Below are 23,101 nucleotides of genomic sequence, written 5' to 3'. Positions count from 1 at the left end.
AGACCACATGGATAATCTTGGAAGCAAAACAAAGGGACATATGCACTGCTTTTACTTTTGCGCTTCTTCCATCTTATATTTATCTTTTTATTTGTTTTAGAAAGTTTTTCAGTATTCAGATTTATTCAGTAGAGGAAAACTGATGTGGTTGATCGCTTTAAAATTGACGAACCCTCTGAAAAAGAAAAGAAAATGAGCCGTAAGTGCTAATTGGAGAAAGTTTTAAATCAATTATCTGCCGACTTTTTTGTGCTGTATGACAAAAACTCAGCCACTAGAGGCCGACTTTTTGTAAAGTTCAGATCAGACACCTGAGGTGGATCCAAGTTCCCTGTTCATCTTAATGAACCACCTGCCACCTTTAGTAATTTTTGGACCTTTTGTTTACATTAGTTTATGTAGCAGTCAGAGAGCAGCAGGCTTCTTCTTATAAAGGCTAAGAAGGGCCAACATTTAGAGGTTGTGATATCAGAATCAGAATACTTTATTGATCCCTGGGGGAAATTATTTTTTTGTTACAGTGCTCCATTATAAACAAACATTAACAAGACAGACAATACGCTAATTAAGAATAGTACTATATATATATATATATATATATATATATACATAAAGTCACTTATTAATAAATAGCTGAAAAAAGTTGTAGCAGTAAACAGTGTGTTAAGTGGATGCGTTGTACAGGGAGATGGCCACAGGCAGGACAGATTTCCTGTGTCGTTCAGTGGTGCTTTTTGGTAATCTCAGTCTCTCACTGAACGTGCTCCTGTGACTGACCAGCATGTCATGGAGTGGGTGGGAGGTGTTATCCAACATTGTCTTTATTTTGGACAACATCCGCCTCTCCGACACCACCTTGAGGGAGTCCAGCTCCATCCCCACAACATTACTGGCCTTACGGATTATTGAGTCTGTTGGCATCTGCTACCCTCAGCCTGCTCCCCCAGCATGCAACAGCATAGAGGATCGCACTGGCCACAACAGACTCATAGAAAATCCTAAGCGTATAAAACCCACCTTATTTAGATGTGAAACCACTACTGAATTCACAATGTTGAAATGTATACCACTATGTTTTTTTGTCCACCCAACAGACACTTTATCAAGTACACCTTGCTTGTACTGGGCTAGACCCCCTTTTCTAGCCCAGTACAAGCAAGGTGCCTTTATCATCTTTGATATCAGGTAGGATGGATTAATGCTTTTATGTTGTTTGCACCAAATTAAAGCCCTACTAATCTTAATGTCCCAGCATAAGTCCACAGTCAACAGGCCAGGTAGTGTTTTTTCCCCAATTTTCTATTGTCCATTTTTAGTGAGTCCATGCAAACTTGTGCCTCTTCTTGGGAGTGATGCTCGGTGTGGTCGTATGCTGCTGTAGCCCATCTGCTTTAAGGTTTGTGCATTCATCATGTGTAATCAGTGGCTATTTGAATTACTGTTGCCTGCCTATCAGAGGAAATAAAAGTTAAAGATTCTAATTTTGACTCGACTTCTAATTAAAGTGAAGAAGTATTTAACTATTAGAAAAAAAAAATTAAACTTCACATTAATGGTTTCAGCTGTTTCCTTAGGTTTGTGTAACTTCAAAGTTTATTCTCCAGTTTGATGACAACTGCTGAAATGATCGAAAGCTTCAACACAATTATGACTGCAAGCTGAGCTTGTTTAAGCTACAACAGCAGCAATGTTTAAAGACAAACAAGAATTTTGAGACTGTCACTGAGCAGACATGGAGGCCTTTATTGTTTAACTATATTCATAGTACAGTGCCACATCTCTCATCCACTGTAGCCCCCGTCACACACATTAATCAACAACTTTTAACCACCATCGTGCACACACATACACATACACACACACACTCACACTGTTTTCAATGTAAACATTGCAGGCTTAAAGAGTGATACAAAAAGCAGGTAGACAGTTTCTGTCAACAGCGTCCGCTCTTCCAGACGTACTCTAAGAGTTCAGAGGATGATGACACAAAAAATAAAAATTTTCTGGTTGTTCTTCTAGGGAACAAAAAAAAAAAAAAAGAAGAAGTCAAATTTTCTCCCATCACTGTGGTCTCATACTCACACACTCACAGGATTCTCATTCAAGAAAATGGTTTTATCAAAGTGTACTTAAAGTGTTTTCTTTTGAATGCTTGCAGTAGGCAGAAGGGGGAAATAGTGAATTTCTGAAGTGAAATATCTAGCAATGATTATGTTCTTTATTCATAATCCTTCCTACAGGAAAAAGGCCTTGTGTGTCAGTTCCCTTGTGTGGTCACAGGATGAACATCTTCTCAATCCCGTCTGGAGCTGCATTACCTTTTAGCACGTACAAAGTACAAGGCGTTGGTTTTAGGGTAGTATTTCACATTCTGTTTTTTGTCCATGAGGCCTCCAAAGATGATGAGCTCTCCCCTGCCCTGTACCACAGTGTGAAGGCTGGTCTCCGGTGGTCCTGTGACTGCAGGTGGAGTCCCGTTCCCATAAACTCTCCAAGACACTACCCCAGCAGACTTGGCTCGGGACACATCGAGCACATACATCTGCATGGGCTTGCAGTTGAGAGACTGGTACAGAGGTTTGCCTACGTTCAGGCTCTGCGGCGGATGATGACCGAGACGCCTCGCAATAGGCGGGATAGCATGTCCATCGGCTCCAGCCACCTGAGGAGGACTGGAGGAGGATGACGGAGGGGTTCCTGGAGGACCTGCTCCACCTCCAGGAGAAGGCCCCTGTGTCTGAAGGGAAGACGATGATGATGAAGACGGTACAGATGAGGAAGATTTGTTTTTCACTGCCTCCAGCCCTCGTCGTAAGGCAGCAGGGGACACTGCACCTGGTGGGGTGCATGGGGAGCCTGAGGGAGGTGTATGCAGGCCGTTGGTGCTGGGGACCTCAGGATGGTGAGCAGCAGAGGGGGGAGACTCCCATCCATAGTCAGTGGAGGAAGGCAGGTGAGGACGAGAGGGAGGAGATGCAGCCTGGGCTGGGCTGGTCCGTGGGGAAGGGGAGGATCCATTTATTAAGGGAGGAAGAGGAGGGCTTTCTGGGCCTTGTGAAGGAGATGGCTGCTGAGAGGAGGACGGGCTCCCGTCTCTGGCACCACCTCTCGCTGAAGGCCGAGGTCTCAGAGTGCCCCATCGGCCATTTACACACGGAGCCTCTTCAACAGCTCCCAGAACAACACCGGCAGCACCGCTCCGAACGGGAGACTGAGAGCGCAGGGAAGGAGGTTCAGGGCCCAGAGGGGCAGGTGTGGCACTTATGGGGGAGGGCCGAGAGTTAAGACTTGGGCTTAGCGGTGCCCGCCCAGATGGAGCCTGTGAGAAGACCACCACACACTGGCCCACCTTGTGTGTAAAAAAAGAACAAGTTGGGAAGAAGAAGCATTAGTGAACACTGTTTACAAGTATTCACAAAACTCAGGAGTGTACTATAAAGAGACATACTGGGTTAAGGAGGTATTTTGAAGGTAAAGTCAAAGAATGACTTTATGTTTTTTGTTTTTAACCTGGTCACAACAGTACCTTAAGATGAAGGCAGAACTGACCAGGGAACGTTTGTTTTAGAGTTTTCCAAAAAAAAAAAAAAAAAAAAAAAAAAAAAAAAAAAATCAGTTTCAAATGTCTCAACCTTTACCGATTACTTTCAAGGTAACCTGTTCCAAGTGCCATATAGATTATCTTAAACATACACCGATCAGAGGCATAACATTATGACCACCTGCCTAATACTGTGTTGGTCCCACTTTTGCCCTGACCCACCCACAGGCATGCACTCGACTACACCCGTGCTTTAAGTCTTGTAAGCTGTAAGGTGGGCCACCATGTGTAGGACATGTTTGTCCAACACATTGAACAGATGCTCGATCGGATTGAGATCGGGGGAATTTGGAGAGCAAGTTAACACCTCAAATTCGCCTTTTAGCTCCTCAAACCATTCCTGACCCATTTTTTCTTTGTGGCAGGGGTGGACAGGGGTCAGCATGAACACATTGACTGGTCTGCAGCTATACAGCCCCATGCGCAAAAACTGTGATCCTCTGTGTATCCTAACAACTTTGTCAGAACCTGCATCAGTGACCATAATATTATGCAGTGTATATTATACATGCAACCTACGTGCTTTGTAACACACACCTTTAATTGATGGCTAAGTCACACACACACACTCACCCTACATGCTGGGTGACACCACAACTCTGGGGCCCCATGGTCCTCGTTTTCCACCTGCAGCTGCTGCCACCTCCATGGTAGTGCATCCATGTGGAGAAGCCAGGCATCTTTAAGAAGCTATGATTAGGGGAAAAAAAAAACCAAATCAGTTCTCATGTTTAAAGGACCTGTTTTAAAACTGGAAAGAAAGAATAAAACTTACTGCATTCGGACCACCACATCCTCCCAAGATGAGCAGCGTCTGATCGTCTATCACAATCTAATGAATAAACATTTGAAGAGCATCATTTATTTCACATATAAAACATAGATGGACTTTTCTGGCACCTTTAGTAAATGCACAAAGAGACAAGTCAAAATCAAAACTTCCACAGGGCTGTTAAAATGATTAAGCATCCCTGTTTAAATACTGAAGCCTTACTTGTGACTGGCCGCCTCGTGGGTGTGGTGATGGTCCAGATATGGGCGGTTTGGACCAGGACCACTGCTCCAGGTCGAGAACCCACACTTCATTACTCCTGTCATAACCAAAAGAGGACCAGTGGAAATTTTCATTCAGTAATACATCCCTGTTCATAACATCTAAATCTAAAAGGATTAGTAATCTATATTGAAATATAATTCCTGAGAGTCGAGTGTGGGAAGATTTACTGTACTTGGGAACAGTGATTACTGCCGTCTAAGATCACAGTCTGTACAACACATTGTTTCAGATCTAATTTAATTTGTTTCACATGTGTTAACCAACCAAGCGAAGCCTTTACAATGGCAACCTATTAACACCACTGTAGTTTAAATAAGCAAAAATTTAGACTAGTCTTTCTAATTGCATGCAGTCAATTACAAATAAAACCTTCTTACATCTGACGTGCTCCTAAAGATCCCCCGAACACTATCATGTTGTTTCCTATTACAGATGAAGAATGGCCTGCCATAGGTGGAGGTCCATGTGTCGTTACTATACAGTTCCACCTGAGACAGAGGAAAAAACAAAGTATATGGAAAAAGAAGACAATAATAATGAAATGTTTAAACTAGTTCATATTTGGCCACCATGTGTCAGTCACTCCTTCTCACCAGTTCTTTGAAGGAGAGTAGGTGTGGATTTCATCAAAAAAACGTTCTGGTTGGTGTAGTGGATAAGGGCTGGGGCGAGTCCATCCCCCAAACAGCACTAACAGATCTTTGTGCATCACTAGAGTCGCTCCAGCTTTAGGAGATGGATAAGAGCCTGTTTAAAGGAAATAAAACAATAATTATTGGAAAATAAGTATGCCAGATTTTTAAATAAGTCATCAATTACACATACATATCAGAAACTGTTTCCTCTTTGCTTTAACTCATACATTGTATAATTAAATCTGCTATTAAGCATCTGACTATTGTTCTCTCTAGCATGTCCTGCTGAATATGGGTGACTGGTCTTCAAAGATTTTTGACAGAAAATTGTGGAGTTTGACCCAAACCGTGAGATGAGATGTTATACCTCAAGGATGTAGCATTAATTATACAATAATTACATTTAGGAAAATAAAACAAATATAAACAGGCAGATCTGTAACCTAAACTCATCCAAACCAAACAATTTACCTGGCATCTCAACATGAAAAATCAGTTTTAAGATTAAAAACATGTTAACATAATGAGAATTATGGGAGCAGTAATTATGAGAAAATTGCCACCATGGATGGGACTAACAGTTTTGTCAAACTTTGTGCTGTAGCGGGGACACTTTAAATGACCATTACAAACATGTTGAACTGTTTACTACACTCTATAAACCAAGGCAGAACCATTATGTTGCCATAGCAATACATCAAATAGGTAGGTTGCACTTTAGAGACTGGTTGGAGAACTATCCCCGTCCCCCACCCACCCACATCAACAGTAACCAGACAACTATGTTGGATATCTAGGTAAACCAAACTGTAACTACCCAAATGTATCTAAAAATCATAGCTTGTGTTCCCCAGGTTGAAATTCTGACCCAATCACATTTTCACCCAGATGTTGCTGACTTTTTCTCTTTATACTATCTCACTCCACTTCCTACAAGTATTTTCTCAGAGAGCCAACTCAACCTTTCAAGGAAACTGTCCCCACACAGCTCCCCTTACATAAGAAGCTACTTGTTTCCAGAACAGTTGTAAAAGGGGTTACAACCTCTGATTTGTGTTGTTCTTACCAGCCTGTGAAATTGTTACCTGAGGCCAAAGGGCGGATCCACTCCTTGCTGTTGAGGTCAAGTCTCCATAGGTCATTGAAGGCAGCATTGCAGCTACTCTGAGTGCAACCCCCAAACACATACATGGACTGATTTGAGTCATAATAACATGCACCTGCAACCCGCAAGAAGAGAGAATAAATACCCAGGGTGTATAGTTAAAGTCTCTGCACACAATGCTTTAAGGATCATCCTGTTCTTTATGAGATGGCACCAACAGCTTGTCTGACACTACATTTAAACCACTGTAATTAAAAGGGTTTATATTTGTATTACTCCAAGTGGCCTATTATGACAGTGACATAGCACAAATCAGCATTTTAAGATTTCAAAACAAAACTGATGAAAGAACATTTCACTTCAAATGCAGCTGGTGAAGAAAGAAAATGAAAAAAAATGAAGTTGCTAATAATCTATTTTAAGACGAGCAGTAGTCTATACGTGGATTAAATGTCTGATGCTGCTCTTTGCATGAGTCATCTACCACAGACTGAAAGCCCTTTTTAATTGCTGTACATTAAACTTATAATCTGATCCATACCTTAAATTACATCCAAACATTTAGAGGCTTCAGATCCATAAAAATGAAGTGGCATTTTATTTTGACTTGTAGGAAATAGACACACCAACCTATAAGTGGGACAAAATGCTTTTGACATGAACCATGGTAAAAGGGTCATATACTAACTGTGTGAAAAGCGCTGAGTGATGGGAGTTCCTGGATATGGGTATGTGCGACTTTCCCACTGGATATTACCCTCCTGGACAGCTCTCAAAAATCCATGGTAACACTGATAGGCAACACCTAGTTAGCAGAGAAAGTGTTCAAGAAACAGAAGGCAGAAAAGTGGAGAAAGCAGATTCTAAGCAAAGATAAACAAGCATCCACCTTATGATTAAATATTATGCAAACATGAGCGGCGTACCTTTAATGAGACGGTACCACTGCTTACAAACGAGTGCAGCGGTCTTGTGCTCCTGGTAAGGTGAGAGGAAGGACAGAATATACTCTAGAACTTCCTCCGGCAGCTCCACCATTGTCCTCCCTTCTCCTTTGGCACCACTGTCCATGTTCCCTTCTTGACAGGAGGACCCCATCTTTGCTTCCACTTCCTCCGTTATCCCAGCAGGCTCTGAACCTTCATCCTCTGTATCCATGGCAACATGTCCTCCTCCATCTTCATTGTCAGGGGAACGGGACATTATTGTCTGTTGAGACATTGGGAGACAGGCTATTGATGCTAAGGGGACTATTTTGAATCAACTAGATTTAATTGTGCTCTACACATTCTTACTGGAATCCACATTTTACAGATGCCTGTATGACTGATTCACTCAGCCTAAACATAGAGAGGGTGAAGGCTTTAAATTGGAAGAGATCTGCTCCTAGCCAAGAAACTCAATGACACTGCAAAGCTGCAATCAGCATAAAATTAGCGCTTGACGACCTTAAGTGTGATATCCACTGTTTAGAACGGTTGGAGTCCTTTCTTTGAGTATCTGGTCTGTCCACACCGGACGTTTCAGTTATATCATTAGCTACATCTAATTAGCTGCCGTTAGCCATCACATTATAATGCAATACTGGGTAGCTAGTGCTAATTATCGCCTAAAGCTAACTCACGATATTAGGGGAAGTAACGTCATATTTCATAAGGCTAAATGAGCTTTGATTTTTGCTACAAACTGCAATTTATCCAACTAACCAACCGGCTAATGGTACCGTATTGTGACCAAGAAAAAATATTTTGTGCTAGCTTTGGCTAACGCTAGTCAACTTGTCATGAGCATCCACGCTAACGTTAGCTAACATAAAAAGAACCTTTTGGCTAGCGGTGTCAAAGAAAAGGTGCATTTTCTCGACAACACCTCTGCTTTAAACAGCATAAAATCGCTCACTTCTTAGCTGTCTTGTCGACACGACATCCTCTCAGGTCAGCAGCCTTATTTGGTGTTACCACCCTCCTAACTGACGAGCTAGTCGAAACCTTCAGTCTTCTGCTAATAATCTTTGCTAACGCTAGCTCAACCACAGGCTATGTGTAATGTCAGTTTCCTTCTTTATTATACGCTGTCAGCTTCTCTCGGTGACTACGCCAGATTTGTCTTGTACCGTTGTTTAAGACGTATTCTTTTCAGGGCTCTGAGTGTGAAGCTTTCCTCTCCTCCTCCTCCCCGTTATCAGCTCCAAAGATTCCTCTGCAGCCTCCAAACAGTCGCCATCTTCCGCTGTGAACAGCGACCTCCTCCGCAGCTCAGCGACGCTCCGGTAGCCGCTAACCGTCTGTGGTACCAGGGTGGGTCCTCAGCCCCAAACAGCCGCCCAGGGCAACACGCTGTGTGTGACCTTTTTCAGCCATTCAATTATTAATTACTTTTTTTTTTTTTAATTAAAAGCTAAGTTGAAATTTTGAGTAATTAAGTAAGAAAATGGAGAGCCATAACTACAAAAGTCTAAAATTTAAAATGCTAACTCAAAATGTAGTCTTTAGTCTAAAAGAATGTTCAGTTGCAGAAAAACCTTTCCATACCACTGTTAAGGTTTTTATAGTTGTATATTTATGTATTTTGTATATATATGTATAGTTTATTGAAGCAAAAAACAAAACAAAAACAGAAAACAAGAACAGAAGTCTTACCAAATAAGCCTGACATTCATAACAGCAGCATTATTAGATACACAACATAATGTAAGAAGATACCCAAAATAAAGTTTGAATTAAAACATATCTGGGGGAGATTTTCCTCAAGAGAAAAATAAATATATAAATATATGAAAAGATTAGAGATTAGATTAGATTGGATTAGATGCAACTTTATTAATCCCTCGGGTGGGTTCCTCCGGGAAATTCAGTTTCCAGTAGCAAAGCACAAAAGAAGTTGCATGTTACAGATACATTAAGGGGAATGAGAGTAAGGATATAAGCATAAATACACCATATATACACATATATAGATACAGAATATACAATATGGATAAATAGGATTACTCATTTGAGTGAGTATATTGCACAGTGATTATTGCACAGTCGAATATAAGAAAAAAAGACAAAACAAAAAACAAATATTTCACAGTGTAGAAAAGCACCTACAGCTCAGTTGTTCCCGCCCTCCCTTGTCCCCCTGTTTCTCCTCCCTCTCCCCTCCAGTGAGGAGTTAAACAGTTTGATGGCGTGTGGGACAAAGGAGTTTTTAAGTCTGTTGGTTTTTGACTTTGGGAGAAGCAGCCTGTCGCTGAATAGGCTCCTCTGATTGTTTACGACCGTGTGCAGAGGATGCCCGGCATTGTTCATAATGTCCATCAGTTTCTTTAAGGTCCTCTTCTCTGCCACTGTCACCAGAGTGTCCAGCTTCATGCCGACCACAGAGCCCGCCTTCCTGATTAGTTTCTCCAGCCTGGATGAGTCCTTCTTTGCTGTGCTGCTCCCCCAGCACACCACGCCATAGAAAAGTACTCCTGCGACCACCGACTGGTAAAACATCCTCAGGAGCTTCCTGCAGATGTTGAAAGACCTCAGCCTCCTGAGGAAGTACAGTCGGCTTTGGCCATTTTTATACAGGTGCTGTGTGTTGCATGACCAGTCCAGTTTGTTGTCCACCCACAGCCCGAGGTACTTGCATGTGTTGACCACCTCCACCTCCTCTCCCTCTATCTGAACTGGCAGTGGACCTGGTCTGGACCTCCCGAAATCCACAACCAGTTCCTTGGTCTTTGAAGTGTTGAGTTTCAGGTGGTTTGTGTGACTCCATGTGATAAAGTTCCTCACCAGGCTCCTGTACTCCTCTTCCTGGTCATCCCAGATACACCCCATGATGGCCGTGTCGTCTGCAAACTTCTGAATATGGCATAATTCAGAGTTGTAGCAAAAGTGCACTTTATTGCCAAATTTTAGTTGTTTAGTTGTTTTCGCAGCTTTCCAGTTGCTGGAGGTTGTAACAGTGTTGAGTTAAGATTTGAATTTTGCTGTAAAAAATTAAATAAAAGTTTCTTTTTGCTGAATTTACATTAATGAAATGTTGCAGCTTGAATGCATACCACGTTTTCCTGAACTTGAGCTTTAATTTTATTTATTTAATTGTTTTTTGCTTCTTTTTTTTTCCTGCTGGTACTGGCTGGTCTGAAGGTTCAACAGACCCATTTTTCAGTCTAGCTTTCCCCTGTACATCTTCACACAGGATGACATTTTTCCGTGGGCTCGGGAAAGAACAACTCGTCCCACACATCTGTAAAAAAGAAACCTCTCCCCCAGGGTTTATACTGTTCACTCCAATGCAAGAGTTTGGCAGTCTTCGCAATCTGGGAAGCTTACTGGTTTCCAGCACCTATTGTATCTTGTATTTATTTAAAACAGTGAAAGGATAAAATGTGTCCTGTTGTTGTGATTAGAAAAATACATTTATATCACCAAAATACGAACATTTCCTTATTAGTGATCATTACATGTAACCTGAATACTTTTATCCTTCACAATTCACAATTAAACCTTCTGTATCTAAGGTACAATTAAAGTCACTGAATGACAGTAAAACATCTGTCATAGAAAACAGTTGATACCATTCTCTGTCAGTAGAAGGTGAAGGCATAACTATGCAGCAGTACTTATGCTGTCTTAGGTCAGCATTAGTACTGCTGTCAAGGCAAAGTACTGAATCATCCAATGAATAAAGAAATTGGCCTGTTCTTGTCTCAGGGTGATTTGGGGCATATTTTAAAGATATTAGGTGTAGAAATGTCTGCCTTTTCTTGAATGTAATGGAAATAAATGTTTTATCATGTTATGTTTTCTTCAGAAGATTGAAACAGGAGATGGGTGATGTTTAATAAAAGAGAAAAGAGTTCATATGTTCAAACAAAGAAGCAAACAAAACTTTACCAAAAGCAGTCTGCACTTGGCTGATGAGACTTTGATTGATGTATTTATTGAGACTTTGGATGTCTATAAGGCTGCGAGTCACTGTTATCATAACGTTCTTTTAATTGTTATGTATATACTTTTCTTCCCAAAATTTTCCCAGAGTACAATATTAATTAATAAAGACTGAAACCAAGACTATAACTAAAAGAAGCTAAACTAAAACTAAACACTTTCAAAAAGATAAAAAAGTAAAACAAGAAAACTCACGCTGGAAACTAACTGAAATGAAACAGAATTAAAAGCAAAAAAACGTCCAAACGATATAAAAAATAAAACTAATTATGAATAACAAAATTATAATAACAGTGGTACAGACGCCTTCATTTGTTAAACCACTCCATTTGGAGGCAGCCTGTGGTTGACGTTACCTGTAGCTTACGTTATGACGTCATTTCCCTTCTTCGATTTGACGGTTAAACTTGAGAGGTGTAGTGAAGCTAAGTATTAAAGCATTGCAGGGACAGCGGTTTATAAAAACATAACGTCCAAGGGTGTTTGTTTTCCGTGTGAGCAGCAGCGGTGACCGGGGTTCATTTACTGAGGATTTTAAACAGCAGACAGCTGGTGGCGTTTGCTCTGAGTGTAGCTTTAAGCTAGCAGGCTAACACGAGGCCGGGGTAAAGGTTTGGGAATTTGTTTATCCAGCTTTTATCTCATCATAAAAAGGGACCCAGTGGCGGAGCTCCCTGTGGTTTGTACTTGAGCGCTTGCCGTCGTCTCATGCCCACTGTGGGGTACATTTAGCCGGTGAAGCGAAGAGAGCCAACCAGCTACCCAGCAGTCCCGTTTAAACATGGAGGATGAAGAGGTTGCAGAAAGCTGGGAAGAGGCGGCGGACAGCGGGGTGAGAGACGCTAACATACTGTGCTAAACAGGGATGTAACAGCACCCCGGCTTTAGTCTGACAGCCACCCAGGCACAGTGCAAGAGCTGTCGATAGAGTAGAGGCTTCCTGCGCCCAAAAACATTAGCGTTTTTTTTCCAGCCGAACTTCCTGGTTGAGTCTTGCAGGCCATGCTGACACGGGACTGAGCACACCATCACATCAATTAATTTATCCAACTGTGGAAATAATCTGAGTAACGTCATTGTAGAAACAATATCGTAACATGTTCAGCTTTTTCCAGCAGCCCCCCCCCCCAAATGTGCCCTGAAATGAACCGTGTCAGCACCTTCGCAGTCTAGTGTGTGCCACTGATTGTAGAAAATAGTTTTATAAACAGCCGCTGGTTTGTACACATACATTTTTCTGTGTTTCCCAAAAAAATGAACCCTGCTAGATTTGATTGTGCTAAAGTGTAATGTGTCACTTGTGATCTAATTTGAGGTTCTCTGCAATAGCACCTAAGTGTCCTCGAAACACTGAGTTTGTGACTGTAGGGGGTTTCAATTAGTTTAGTAGCTTTTTTAAAAAGTTTTTTGTTTTTATCAGCTAAACACTACCTATGGATCTCAGCTTTATTGGTAAGCCTTTTTATGTGTTGTTTAGAAGAGTTTTCTGCCCTACTTTTGCATATTTGTTACACTCACGTAGAGTGTAATTGAGAAATTAATTTTTAATATTAGACATATTCAGAGCTGGAGTTGTTTGTGTATTTTGGATCATTGTCTTGCTGCATAATCCAAGTGAGTTTGAGCTTTGGGGCATGAACTGATGGCAGGACATTCTCCTTCAGTCTTCCATGTTTGACTGTTGGTGTTATGTTGATTTTAGGAAGCGTTGTTAGTTTTATGGCAGATGTAACAGGACTCAAACCTTCCAAAAACTGAACTTTGGTCTCTACAGTCCACAGAATATTTTCCCAAAAGTCTTGGGTATCGTCAAGATATTTTTAGGCAAATGTGAGATGAGCCTCTTTGCATTCTTTTTGGTCAGCAGTCATTTTTGGGGGCAATTAGGTCACAATCAAAACTGCAAGACAACATATATATGCATATATTAAGACTATCTTTAGGTTCTCCTCTACTGTTAAATACACATCCAAATTTCAGTTATCTCCTGTGCACCAACATGTTTTGGATACTTTCACATTTGTGTACTTTGTCATCTGGTTATGTGTGTATTTAGTTAGTTTATAATAATTATCATACTGCCAACAAAAAGCTAAAACACTGCACATTTACTATAGCAACAAAGACTTTCCCAGCATAAGGTATTTGATCAATTGCATGTGAGGCTGTCTTTGGTGATGAAGGTTTAATAAAGTCTGAAACACACAGAAAAGTTTTACCTGCTCTGCTGCGTTTGGTTGTCACTTAAGAGTGATTGTAGTAGGGTAATTGAGCCAGGATTGGAATGATATCCGGTCCAAATACCTGATAGGTGTATCTCTACAATGTGAACATGTTTGGTATACAGGATGATGTGAGGACAAAAGTAGAAATCGAGTTAATTATTGTATATATGTATTATATTTCCTCCTTCAGGAAATTGAGAGAAGACTTGAGGCAAAGCTGAAAATAAATCAGGAAGCAAAGTAAGTAACCAGAAGACAAAGTTACTGCTTTCTGCTTCTTTTTTCCCCAACAATATCTTTGTGAATATTTTTTTAAAACTTTATTGGCAAGACTAAAACTAAGGAAATGAAATTAACTTGAAACATGCCCAGACCTCTTCAAACACTAATGATTTTCTCATCTTTGCAGAAAGTCCAATTTGAAATCAGCCAGTTCACCTATACGAACTGCTGTCGTAGTCCAAGATGACTCTCTCCCAGCAGCACCACCACCTCAAATCCGAATTTTAAAGCGCCCTACAAATAACGGCAACACAGGAAACCCCGCTGCCTCGTCTCGTCCCGCTCAGCAGATGAAGTCTCTGGCCCAGAGAGAGGCAGAGTATGCAGAAGCCCGAAGGAGGATTTTGGGTAGTGCTTCTTCAGAAGAGACGCCTCAGGACAATCAGTGCAAGGACAGGTGAGTTGTAATGTCTGCAAAATCAACTGTGACAACAAAATGTTTTGAAGAAGACACCTAAAAGAGAAAAACACTGTTTTGTAATGTATTCTAATTTTTCTCTTACCATTATTAGGCCAGCTTGTATGAGTGTGCAGCAACCACTGGAACCAGTTCGTTCAAACAATCACGTGATCCGTCAACCCAACGGCCCGGATGGCACCTCAGGCTTCCGACTGTGCAGATAGGCAGGAGCTGCCTGATTCAAGACACGGATGTCTTCCTGAGAGGGCACAGAGGGTGCAGTGAGGAGTGTTGTGTGGTATGAAGAGCAGAGCGGTGGGACGAAATAAAATTTGACAGACGTTAGACATTTGAAGATGTAGCATGGATTTAGATGAACTTCTCCACCCTCTCTCTTCTCTGCTTACTGGTGTGGTCTTTGCCTTTTGCCTTGTCTTTTCCCTCTGTGGAAGCTTACAAGGGGCTGGCAGAGATCAGCCAAAGATCCGAAATCCTTTGTGTTCCACACTGTGAGCAGGCTTTCGCCTCACATTCCTACACACTGTGTTACTTTGACGTACCATGAGGTGCCCTATGATTTTAGGTCTGATTGGCCGGCCGAGTGCCAGGACATCAGGTGTCTGTCTCTTCAGGGAGAATACGGAGAGCTTGCAGATTTGTGGGACCTCCCCAGAAAAGGCAAGCACACGAGGTGGCCTTTCCACTGATGAAGCGTGGGTCATGGCTGGGTATCCACCGGGGTACTGGCCTTAATTTGTCGGGTTCATTTGGAATGAAATGCTTGACGGTGCCATAAATTTATTGCGTGTTCAGCAGCTTGAGTGAGCAGCAATAAAAAAAAAAAAAAAATTGTACTGATGGAGCCTTTTGGTGCCTAGCAGTGTGCTTTTAATACTGTAGTCGATGGCAGTGGCTCAGGCCACAAGTGTCCACAATCCTCTGTAAGGCACAAGTGGCCCTTAAAGAAATGCCCGGTGGGCACACAGCCTGTGGCCAAAAAGAATAGAGCTGAAGGACAGTATCACTAAATCTAAGCTTATCTAAGCAATAATGATGAAATTACTCCCTTTTTTTCTTTCTCTTTTAAAATGTTGCCCTTTTTCTGTGCCGTTTCTTTTTGTTCACATATGGTTTTAAACACTTCATATTGTTCATGTGTTTCATTTCTGACACATAGTACGTATAAGTCAGGTGATCTGTAGTGTGTAAGAGCCTAGAAGATGTAGTCTGCATAGTCGTGTCATATTCAGTTATATCTAATTGGCAGAAGACATGAACTGAAAGTTTAAAGTGTGTTTAAAAAAAAAAAAAAAAATGTTCCTGTGTTGTTCCTTTGCTGTTTCGGAGCAGCTCAGCTCTGGAGTTGATGATGATTTTGGTGGGTTTTCGTACCGGCTGCAGTTTGCTGATTTATTACCTACAGTTAAGAGTTGTATTAATTATTCAGAAATAATTATTTCAAGCTCAGCCTAGATGGGGATATCATCTAAAGTTTTGTGTTGGCAAATATTCTTCCAGGGCCAGGAAACCTTAAAGAAAATGGTGTTCTTTACCTAATATCATCTTACAGTGTGGTCTGCTTGTTTGGGACCAATTTAAAATAAGAGTTTGCCTGCAATAACATGATAGTATAGGCAAATCCTGATGAATAACCAGTGCTGACACTTGTAGTAAACAGTACATGAGCCTGCGGCAGGTTTTCAACCTTTCTACGCTGTTATGCCTTAAAAGATAAACAATCCTTGGTCTCCATCACACGCTCTCCAGCAGGTAGTGCTCATACATATTTGGAGCTTTCTGTGAAAGGTTATTTATGTCACAAGTAAACTGCAGCACAGCACAGGAGCACATTTATCAACATGGCTGGAAGTGTTGCATTTGTGCCACTTATTCCTGCTTCAAAAAGTAGAAGTTTTTGTTTTAGGAGATTATCTACAATGAAAAGGAGGACGTTTGGACCTACAACATCTAGATGATGTGCTACTAATACAGCGTTCCCTGGGATCCTATTCAATTATTGTAACAAAATCAGTTTCTAATCAGTTTAAACTGAAAAGGAGAAATAGTCATCCTGTACCTGTGTGATGTACCCATGATGCTTTGCTGAAGTCATTCATAGCCACCTGTCTAGTGTGAAGCTCATTTTATGTCATCATTGTTTTGAAGCTTTAGGGGGAAAAAGCTCATTAAATTTGAACACCCTTTAATAAACACACTCAGCGGTACAACTTGCTTCATGTGTTGTTATTTTAGAAAACACAGTAGTCTTTCATATGCTGCTCAGAATAATGAAGGGGGCACTGGATCAGCACAGTCTAAGATGGACTTCAGGGATATCAGTCTGCGTGTGCGGAGGCACCAACAATCCATGATCAGATCCATGATCTGTTTATAACTATCCACTGCATCCGGTGAACTTTTGGGAAAACATGCAACAAACATGTGACTTTTTCTGCTCTAGCTTTTCACCCTCAATGGAAAAACAACCCACATGAAAATAATTTGCTACTATGACTGTCCCCATGGTGACAAATTAATCTAATATTAGAGGGAATGCAGGAAAATTTGCTTAACACTTCAAAGATTGGGTCACCAGTTTGTCTTCAAACAATCACTGAAAAAAGTTTAGTTTGCTGTAATATTTCCCATTTGTACTGGGCATGAAGAGATGAAAATGATTTTTAGGACAAACCTCACATAATGCATATTTTGTGTTATTTAGTACTGTGTAGTAATGTATTGTATCAGGAAGGAAATACATGAATTCACTGGCTTCTAATACATTTCACACAGTAAGAAGGATTGAAATACGATATGTATCATTTTTTATAAGAGGAGAATAATTTCAGTGTTCTTATGGAAAACTTCCTGTTCTTTCTCTATTTATATACATTATACTGTTCTTTCTAGGCTATTCTAAGTTCTTATTGACAGACTGTGACGTACTCTTTAGGCGCTTATACATCCTGGCCGGAGGTGGCGCTGTTAAGGTCCGGTTAGCCTGGTTCAGCAGGACAGAGCCGAGGGTCCATTGAAAGTCGGAAGTTGGTTTTGGGTTAGCGAAACTTGACAAGATGGCAGAAGACAACAGCTACGAGTCAATGCTCTGTGTAAAGCCAGAGGTCCATGTTTACCGGATCCCGCCGCGGGCCTCTAACCGCGGATATCGGTACGTGCTAATGTTTTTAACTGGCGAGAGCAGCCAGACTTTTGATAGCGGGCTAATTTTGCAGGTATGCGCCCATTATCGGACAGCAGTTTGTCAGGATAGTTTGTTAGGTTTTTGTCATTCGATTACTGCTTTTACGGGTAGCCAATATATACTTTTAATATAAAAATATAATTTTAACTGTATCAGCTCACGGAAATGGGACTTCAACATCCTGTCGTCTTACCTGCGACTTGCACCTGTTGGCGTTTAAAAGCTTACTTCTCACGTCGATGACACGCAGATGTAACGCTGTAGCTTTGGTCTGATTGGCCGGCCAAAATGTTGATTTTAAGTATCTGTCCAATGATAGATGCAGATGCTCAACTTTAACGCTAGTAGAAAATTATTCTTGTTTTTAGTGTCTTAGTTTGAAATGTGTCGTTTGTTTTAGTGGAGTCACGTCTTTGCTCCTAAACAATTTGTTGAAAACGTCTTCTTACAAAAATCACACATTAAGTTCTTTTCTCAGTTAATTAGTTGTATAAGTACACAGTTTTAATGCCGTAGACACAACAGTTAACAACTACATTTTAATGGCTTTAACATCTGTAAGAGTAGATAGAGCTCATGTCTCATTTTAGTCTGACTTGAAGCTTTCATTTCCCTTCCTCCATCAAAAGTAGCAGCTGGCAGTGACTGGGTCAGCTGTTTTCATAGAGGATTACACCACTTTCACAAGTAGATATGTGTTTCCTGTTTTTCTAGTGCTGCAGACTGGAAGCTGGATGAACCTGCGTGGAGTGGAAGGTTGAAAATAACTGCCAAAGGAAAGATGGCCTACATTAAGTTAGAGGATAAAAATACAGGTAGGCAGAAAAAGGACTGCTTTAATTAGAGAAGTAAGAAAGAAGACTAAGAAGAAGGAAAAAAATTGGTAGTAAACCCCAAACTAGACTGTAGTAACTAGTTAACAGTTAGGTTTGTGTCTTCATAGTTGTGTCTTACAATACGTTGACGGTTTAAATATATGGTTCAAAACCAGTATTTAAAGTGGGATTTGGCAAAGGGGATCTGGTAAAGTGTAACAGCATGATTCACCTAGAAAGGAGTCTCATAGTTACTATAGTTTTCTATGCTGAGGTCCTGTAGGTTTGTTTTCATTGCGAACAGGCTGTGATTAGCTGACCTGTCCTGCTTTGGCTCTGACGTCTTCTGCTCTTAGTGGATTTATCCAACTGCATTTGACGATATACACTTGTGGTCACAAGTTCACGTAAATCATGAGTGTTAATGTCATGGTAATCTGGGGCATTTAATGATTTCTTTGAACTGTTCGTGTTCCAGGGTGGAATGATTACACAGTATACATCCTTAATTACTTTAAAAAACAACCTTAGGATGTGCAAGCTTGAATATAATTAGAATTCTTTTAAATATGTACATGCACCCCTACTAATAGGCTTGACCTCGGGGCTTTGGGAAAATCATTCCAGAAGCTTAATGTTAGCCTGCTTTACCAATTCCAAAACCAGTTTTGATGTGTGTTTGGGAACATTGTCCTTTTGGAACACCCAACTATGTTCACGTTTCGACCCTCCGGAAAGAAGGGTGGAAACTTGATCTGATCTGAAGTGATCCGAGATAAAGTTGAAGAATTTGGAGGTAGTCCTCTGTCTTCATTGTTCCATCTACTTTGTGCAATGTACTGGTATCACTGGCAGCAGAACAGCTCCAGAGAATGATGCTACCACTACAGTGTTTGACAGCTGGTATAATGTTCTCAGTTTAAAAGTCCCAGCTTTACTCCTCTAAACATAACTCTTGTCATTGTGGCCAAACAGCTCAGTCTTTATCTCATCTGACCCCAAACCTTTTCTCCAGAAGGCATTTTACTTGTCCGTGTGAGGAGCTGCAAATTTCAGTCGAGTTTGAAAGTGCTGATTTTGGAGCAGGGGCTTCTTTCTTGGTCGGCGTCCTCTCTGTGGTGATGTAAAACTGGTTTCACTATGGACAGCAATGCTGTTCCAGCAGATGTCAGTTCATGGCACGCTTGAACATTGGGGCTTTCTGGGTTTTTCCTGAACATCCTCACCAATTTCTTCTCATCTGAGGGTGAAAGTTTGGATTTTCTTCCAGTCCTTGGCAAAGTGGTGACACATCCAAAAAACTATTCAATTGCACTTGCATACAGTTGTTTAGTAGAGACCTTCCCAATGTGTGTAAATTTAGAATCCTCACATCTTTGCTGAGTTCTTTGGACTTTCCCATTATTTTTAGTATTGGTCAATACAATGAGTCTATAAAGGTCTATGTTGTACAATCATTACCCCCTGGAAACGGAACAAATCAAATAAACCATTAAAAGCCATAATTACTGTGACGTTCATGGCCACAATGAGTGTGTGTGCAACCTTCTGACCATAGCTGTGTGAACAAATGTTATTGACTTTCATGGTTGCTTTGCAACCTGTAGCCAATGAGTGTCAAAAATGCAAAGGAGTAGGTCCTGTTATTAAGAACTAGCTTGTGTCTTTGAACTATTTTACTTAGATTACCTTTGTCTTTGTTGCGCACTGAGATATAAAGCTGCACGTATAGAACCACAAATTACATCCAGCAAAAATAGTTTAAAGGGTTTTGGGAATACATTAAAACAGTTTGCAGTTTCGGTGATTGTTACCAGGTCAACCTTTTACATTACAGCATGACATATTTTTACAGGGTTATCAAAGCTCCTTTTCAGAAACCTTGCTGTCTTGTTTTGTTTTATTCAGTCATCTCAACTTGACAGCTTGTTGGTAACAGAAAATAACCCTGGGGCTTTGTTTGGTGTAAATTTACTCTTTGCAGGAGAGCTGTTTGCACAAGCTCCAGTCGAACAGTATCCAGGTTGTGTCGTGGAAGCAGTAACAGACTCCAGCAGGTATTTTGTGATCCGGATAGAGGATGGCAACGGTAAGACAAAGTATTTGGAACGGCATGTTTTGTTTCGTTAAGGGCATGCTCCACATTTTGTTGAGCTTGACTTAATCTCAGTATTTGTTTTGTACAACTTAACTTTTGTAATCTCATAGTCCCAGTTTCCTGTAAACTGTGTGCCCTGTAGTATGTGCGTTGTGATTTATAGATGTAAGGTTGAACCCGTGTGAACTAACTGTATAAATATCCTTTTTTTCCCCCCTTAAAGGACGTCATGCTTTTATTGGTCTGGGTTTTGCTGATCGTGGAGACTCATTTGACTTCAATGTCGCTTTACAAGACCATTTTAAGTAAGTCGCCATCTATTACGTTAGCTTTTTATTTTAATTTTATTGTCCAGTTTGGGCCAAGCTTTAGGTTTATTTGAGTCCCACATCATCACTCCTCTACCTCCGTGCTTCACAGTTCAACTGAGGTGTTTGATCTGTTGTGTTTGGGGCTTTTGCCACACAGCTCCACTTGTGTCTCTTATTTCCAGCAGACATTGTTCCAGAGGTATTGGGGTTTGTTTAGATGCAACTTTACCTCCCCAAGCTGTGTTACTAAGTTCTTTTTAAAGGGAAGAGGCTTTCTGACATGTCTGACATTTTAACCCTTATTGACTGAAATGGTTCAAATGTAACTAGAAGTTAAGCATCTTAACTTCTAGTCTAATTTTTGTTTATGTGTATCAATAACCAGATTGATTTAGCAATAATAATTATTCTGCTTTCAATTTTTAAAGGTGGGTCAAACAAGAAGGTGAGCTCGCAAAACTGGAAGCTTCTCAGAGCGCAGCCCCTAAACTGGACCTGAGCTTCAAAGAGGGACAGACCATCAAAATCAGCATCGGGGTGAGCACACAGCGGAAGATTGCAGATTGAATGATGACGCGACAGGTTTCCCAGGGATTTAAAAAAGTTACTCGTTTACATTAATGAATGTATCATGCCTCAGCATTCAAACAGGCTTTTAAAGCACTGTAGGGGAAAAGTCACCACTCTGATTGTCAGCGTAGTTTCTGGATTATTTCCAGTCTTTAGGAATCAAAGTTGCTCAATTACATGAAAAATCATAAACTTGATTATTTAACTCTGTCTTTTAAGAAAAATAGTACTTGTTGTACCTCACAGACTCCTGTGTTTCCAAACAGATAAAACGGTTTTACGACTTTTGTTAATCAAAGTTTGAACCTTGCACAACTGAGTGCCTAAGAGGTCAAATACTTAAAAATACGACTCTCTGTTACAGAACATCAAGAAGAAGGACGCAGGTGGTGCCAAACCACGGCCCATGGCTGGTGGCCTGCTCCCTCCTCCACCTGGAGCAAAGGCTGGAGGTATCCTGCCACCTCCGGCAGGAGCACAGACAGTCCCGCTTGCACAGACGAACACCGGTGATCACGATGCTTCTCAACCGCAGCAGCTTTTTACACAAATACGTGCTAACTGTAACGATGTTTATACCAACACGGATTTCTTTTTGTCTCCAAATCCAGCTCCTCTTCTAGACTTCGGCTCGCCCGTCCCTGCACCCCAGCCCAGCTCCGACGTGTGGGGAGATTTCACATCCGCGGGTTCCAAGTAAGACATCACCTACACCTCTGTGTGCCTCAGCGTTACATCCATCCATCTTTGTTTGATTTCTTTATTTTATTTCTGTGTGTGTTCATCAATCTCCCATCCTTTACCCCACCCCTCTCATCCACAGCTCCAGTACAGATGCTGTCAAGTCAGGATGGGTGCAGTTTAGTTGAGCTGTAAGAAAACGTGCAGACACTCAGGTTCCAAACATTCCACGGACAGGACGATTGTGGTGAAAGATTTATAATTTTTCAAAAAAGAAAGTAAGAGGGGAACTGTTAGGAGACTCATTTGCTGCACTTACTCTCACTCCCTCTGACAGCACACTCTGGAAGAACAAACGTTAAAATGTGTATATTTTTACAATCTCCTGTTTCCCCACACTCTGCTATGCAGTAGGATCGATATTTTTAAATAGTCGGGTAACCACTGAAGTGTAAATGAAGTGTCCAAAAAGGTCGTCTCTTCACACTAACTTGATCAGCTGTTTCTCTATAGCTTTAAATCAGATGCTCCCATGTTTTCATCTTCAATCTGTCTATAATTATGAGTAGATTTGATTGTGCCTACGTGCTCTTGCGCTGTCCTTTAATGGTCTGATTTCACCAGCACCGTTTAGCTTAAGGTTTTTTGGTGGACATTTGAGAAAATAGTTGGAATGTCCCTGTTTTGTTTAGCTGTTTACAAAAATGTGTTGTTTTTCTGCTTATAGCTTCTCCCATCTTTCTGATTCTTCTTTTAGTACACCTGTTGAAGCTTTATTGAACATTTATAGTTAGTTTTACATTAACTTTCCTACGCCCTCATTATTATTATTTTTTTAATCATATGTCGGGGTAAAAAAAATCATTTCTGTCTGTCGTTCAAAGCGTCTATGTGTCTTGTTGGTGTGTTTGTCCTCCGTGTGTCTTTACCTCACGTTTTAAATTGTGCCTTTTACCCAGCTGAAACTTCCTTACCCCTGTTGGCAATTGCATCGACTGTTTGATTAAGTGCCTTCCTGAAAAAAGTATATTGTATAAAATATAAACCTATGTCTTCTTGTAAATAAACTATATATATTTCAGTGGTGTTGAGTTTTTGATTTTAAATAGGAAGGTTGGTGGTTCAGTCTCTGGCTGCTCCAGTCACAGAGCCTGTGAATGACACATGCTGTATAAAGTGCTTTGGGTAAAC

The 23,101-nt window shown here is 40.9% G+C and overlaps 3 protein-coding genes and 1 long non-coding RNA gene across 6 annotated transcripts; 2 read left to right on the top strand and 2 right to left on the bottom strand.

The window, feature by feature from the left end:
- Positions 1-1,723: 1,723 nt before the first annotated feature.
- fbxo42 (F-box protein 42) lies at positions 1,724-8,743 on the bottom strand. 2 transcript variants are annotated; one of them, XM_086292423.1, is made up of 10 exons: positions 8,512-8,743; positions 7,325-7,607; positions 7,087-7,203; positions 6,379-6,513; positions 5,252-5,405; positions 5,036-5,146; positions 4,596-4,692; positions 4,377-4,433; positions 4,175-4,291; positions 1,724-3,349 (listed from the first exon to the last, which is right to left on the bottom strand). In XM_086292423.1, exons 2-10 carry the CDS (start codon positions 7,599-7,601, stop codon positions 2,315-2,317), a joined length of 2,100 nt encoding a protein of 699 aa, XP_086148549.1. In that variant the 5' UTR covers positions 7,602-7,607; positions 8,512-8,743; the 3' UTR covers positions 1,724-2,314. The 2 variants fall into 2 exon arrangements, with proteins under 2 accessions (XP_086148549.1, XP_086148550.1); XM_086292424.1 differs by lacking the exon at positions 8,512-8,743 and adding an exon at positions 8,298-8,483.
- A 2,950-nt stretch (positions 8,744-11,693) lies between these two features.
- Positions 11,694-16,461, top strand: LOC147330686 (SUZ RNA-binding domain-containing-like). The gene is made up of 4 exons (XM_086292422.1): positions 11,694-12,158; positions 13,742-13,791; positions 13,961-14,230; positions 14,346-16,461. Exons 1-4 carry the CDS (start codon positions 12,108-12,110, stop codon positions 14,455-14,457), a joined length of 483 nt encoding a protein of 160 aa, XP_086148548.1. The 5' UTR covers positions 11,694-12,107; the 3' UTR covers positions 14,458-16,461.
- On the bottom strand, positions 13,504-17,762 carry LOC147330685 (uncharacterized). Of its 2 annotated transcripts, none has more exons than XR_015129102.1 (3): positions 17,180-17,592; positions 14,337-14,492; positions 13,504-14,256 (listed from the first exon to the last, which is right to left on the bottom strand). It is a non-coding gene; the product is annotated as an uncharacterized LOC147330685 (long non-coding RNA). The 2 variants fall into 2 exon arrangements; XR_015129101.1 differs by lacking the exon at positions 17,180-17,592 and adding an exon at positions 17,629-17,762 and having other exon boundaries at positions 13,505-14,256.
- On the top strand, positions 17,215-22,991 carry necap2 (NECAP endocytosis associated 2). The gene is made up of 8 exons (XM_086292421.1): positions 17,215-17,402; positions 18,150-18,250; positions 20,235-20,339; positions 20,572-20,653; positions 21,088-21,196; positions 21,594-21,738; positions 21,841-21,925; positions 22,053-22,991. Exons 1-8 carry the CDS (start codon positions 17,308-17,310, stop codon positions 22,096-22,098), a joined length of 768 nt encoding a protein of 255 aa, XP_086148547.1. The 5' UTR covers positions 17,215-17,307; the 3' UTR covers positions 22,099-22,991.
- Positions 22,992-23,101: the final 110 nt, after the last annotated feature.

This window comes from Aulonocara sp. 'chitande type north' Nkhata Bay, linkage group LG5 (genome assembly GCF_057382095.1).
Source record: "Aulonocara sp. 'chitande type north' Nkhata Bay isolate Kocher_YH1m ecotype deep benthic linkage group LG5, A_spYH_male_GT1.1, whole genome shotgun sequence".
Taxonomy (NCBI): Eukaryota; Metazoa; Chordata; class Actinopteri; order Cichliformes; family Cichlidae; genus Aulonocara; species Aulonocara sp. 'chitande type north' Nkhata Bay.
This window is presented reverse-complemented; position numbering and strand designations above follow the sequence as displayed.

Coding starts and splice junctions, on each gene's coding strand:
- fbxo42 (XM_086292423.1), bottom strand. CDS start 7,601: ATGTCCCGTTCCCCTGACAATGAAGATGGAGGAGGACATGTTGCCATG. Junction 5,406..6,378: donor GATCCGCCCTTTGGCCTCAG/GTAACAATTTCA, acceptor TCCTTTAAACAG/GCTCTTATCCATCTCCTAAA. Junction 4,292..4,376: donor GATGTGGTGGTCCGAATGCA/GTAAGTTTTATT, acceptor CCCTAATCATAG/CTTCTTAAAGATGCCTGGCT.
- LOC147330686 (XM_086292422.1), top strand. CDS start 12,108: ATGGAGGATGAAGAGGTTGCAGAAAGCTGGGAAGAGGCGGCGGACAGC. Junction 12,159..13,741: donor AAGAGGCGGCGGACAGCGGG/GTGAGAGACGCT, acceptor TTCCTCCTTCAG/GAAATTGAGAGAAGACTTGA. Junction 13,792..13,960: donor AAAATAAATCAGGAAGCAAA/GTAAGTAACCAG, acceptor TCATCTTTGCAG/AAAGTCCAATTTGAAATCAG.
- necap2 (XM_086292421.1), top strand. CDS start 17,308: ATGGCAGAAGACAACAGCTACGAGTCAATGCTCTGTGTAAAGCCAGAG. Junction 17,403..18,149: donor GCCTCTAACCGCGGATATCG/GTACGTGCTAAT, acceptor CTGTTTTTCTAG/TGCTGCAGACTGGAAGCTGG. Junction 21,739..21,840: donor GCTTGCACAGACGAACACCG/GTGATCACGATG, acceptor CTCCAAATCCAG/CTCCTCTTCTAGACTTCGGC.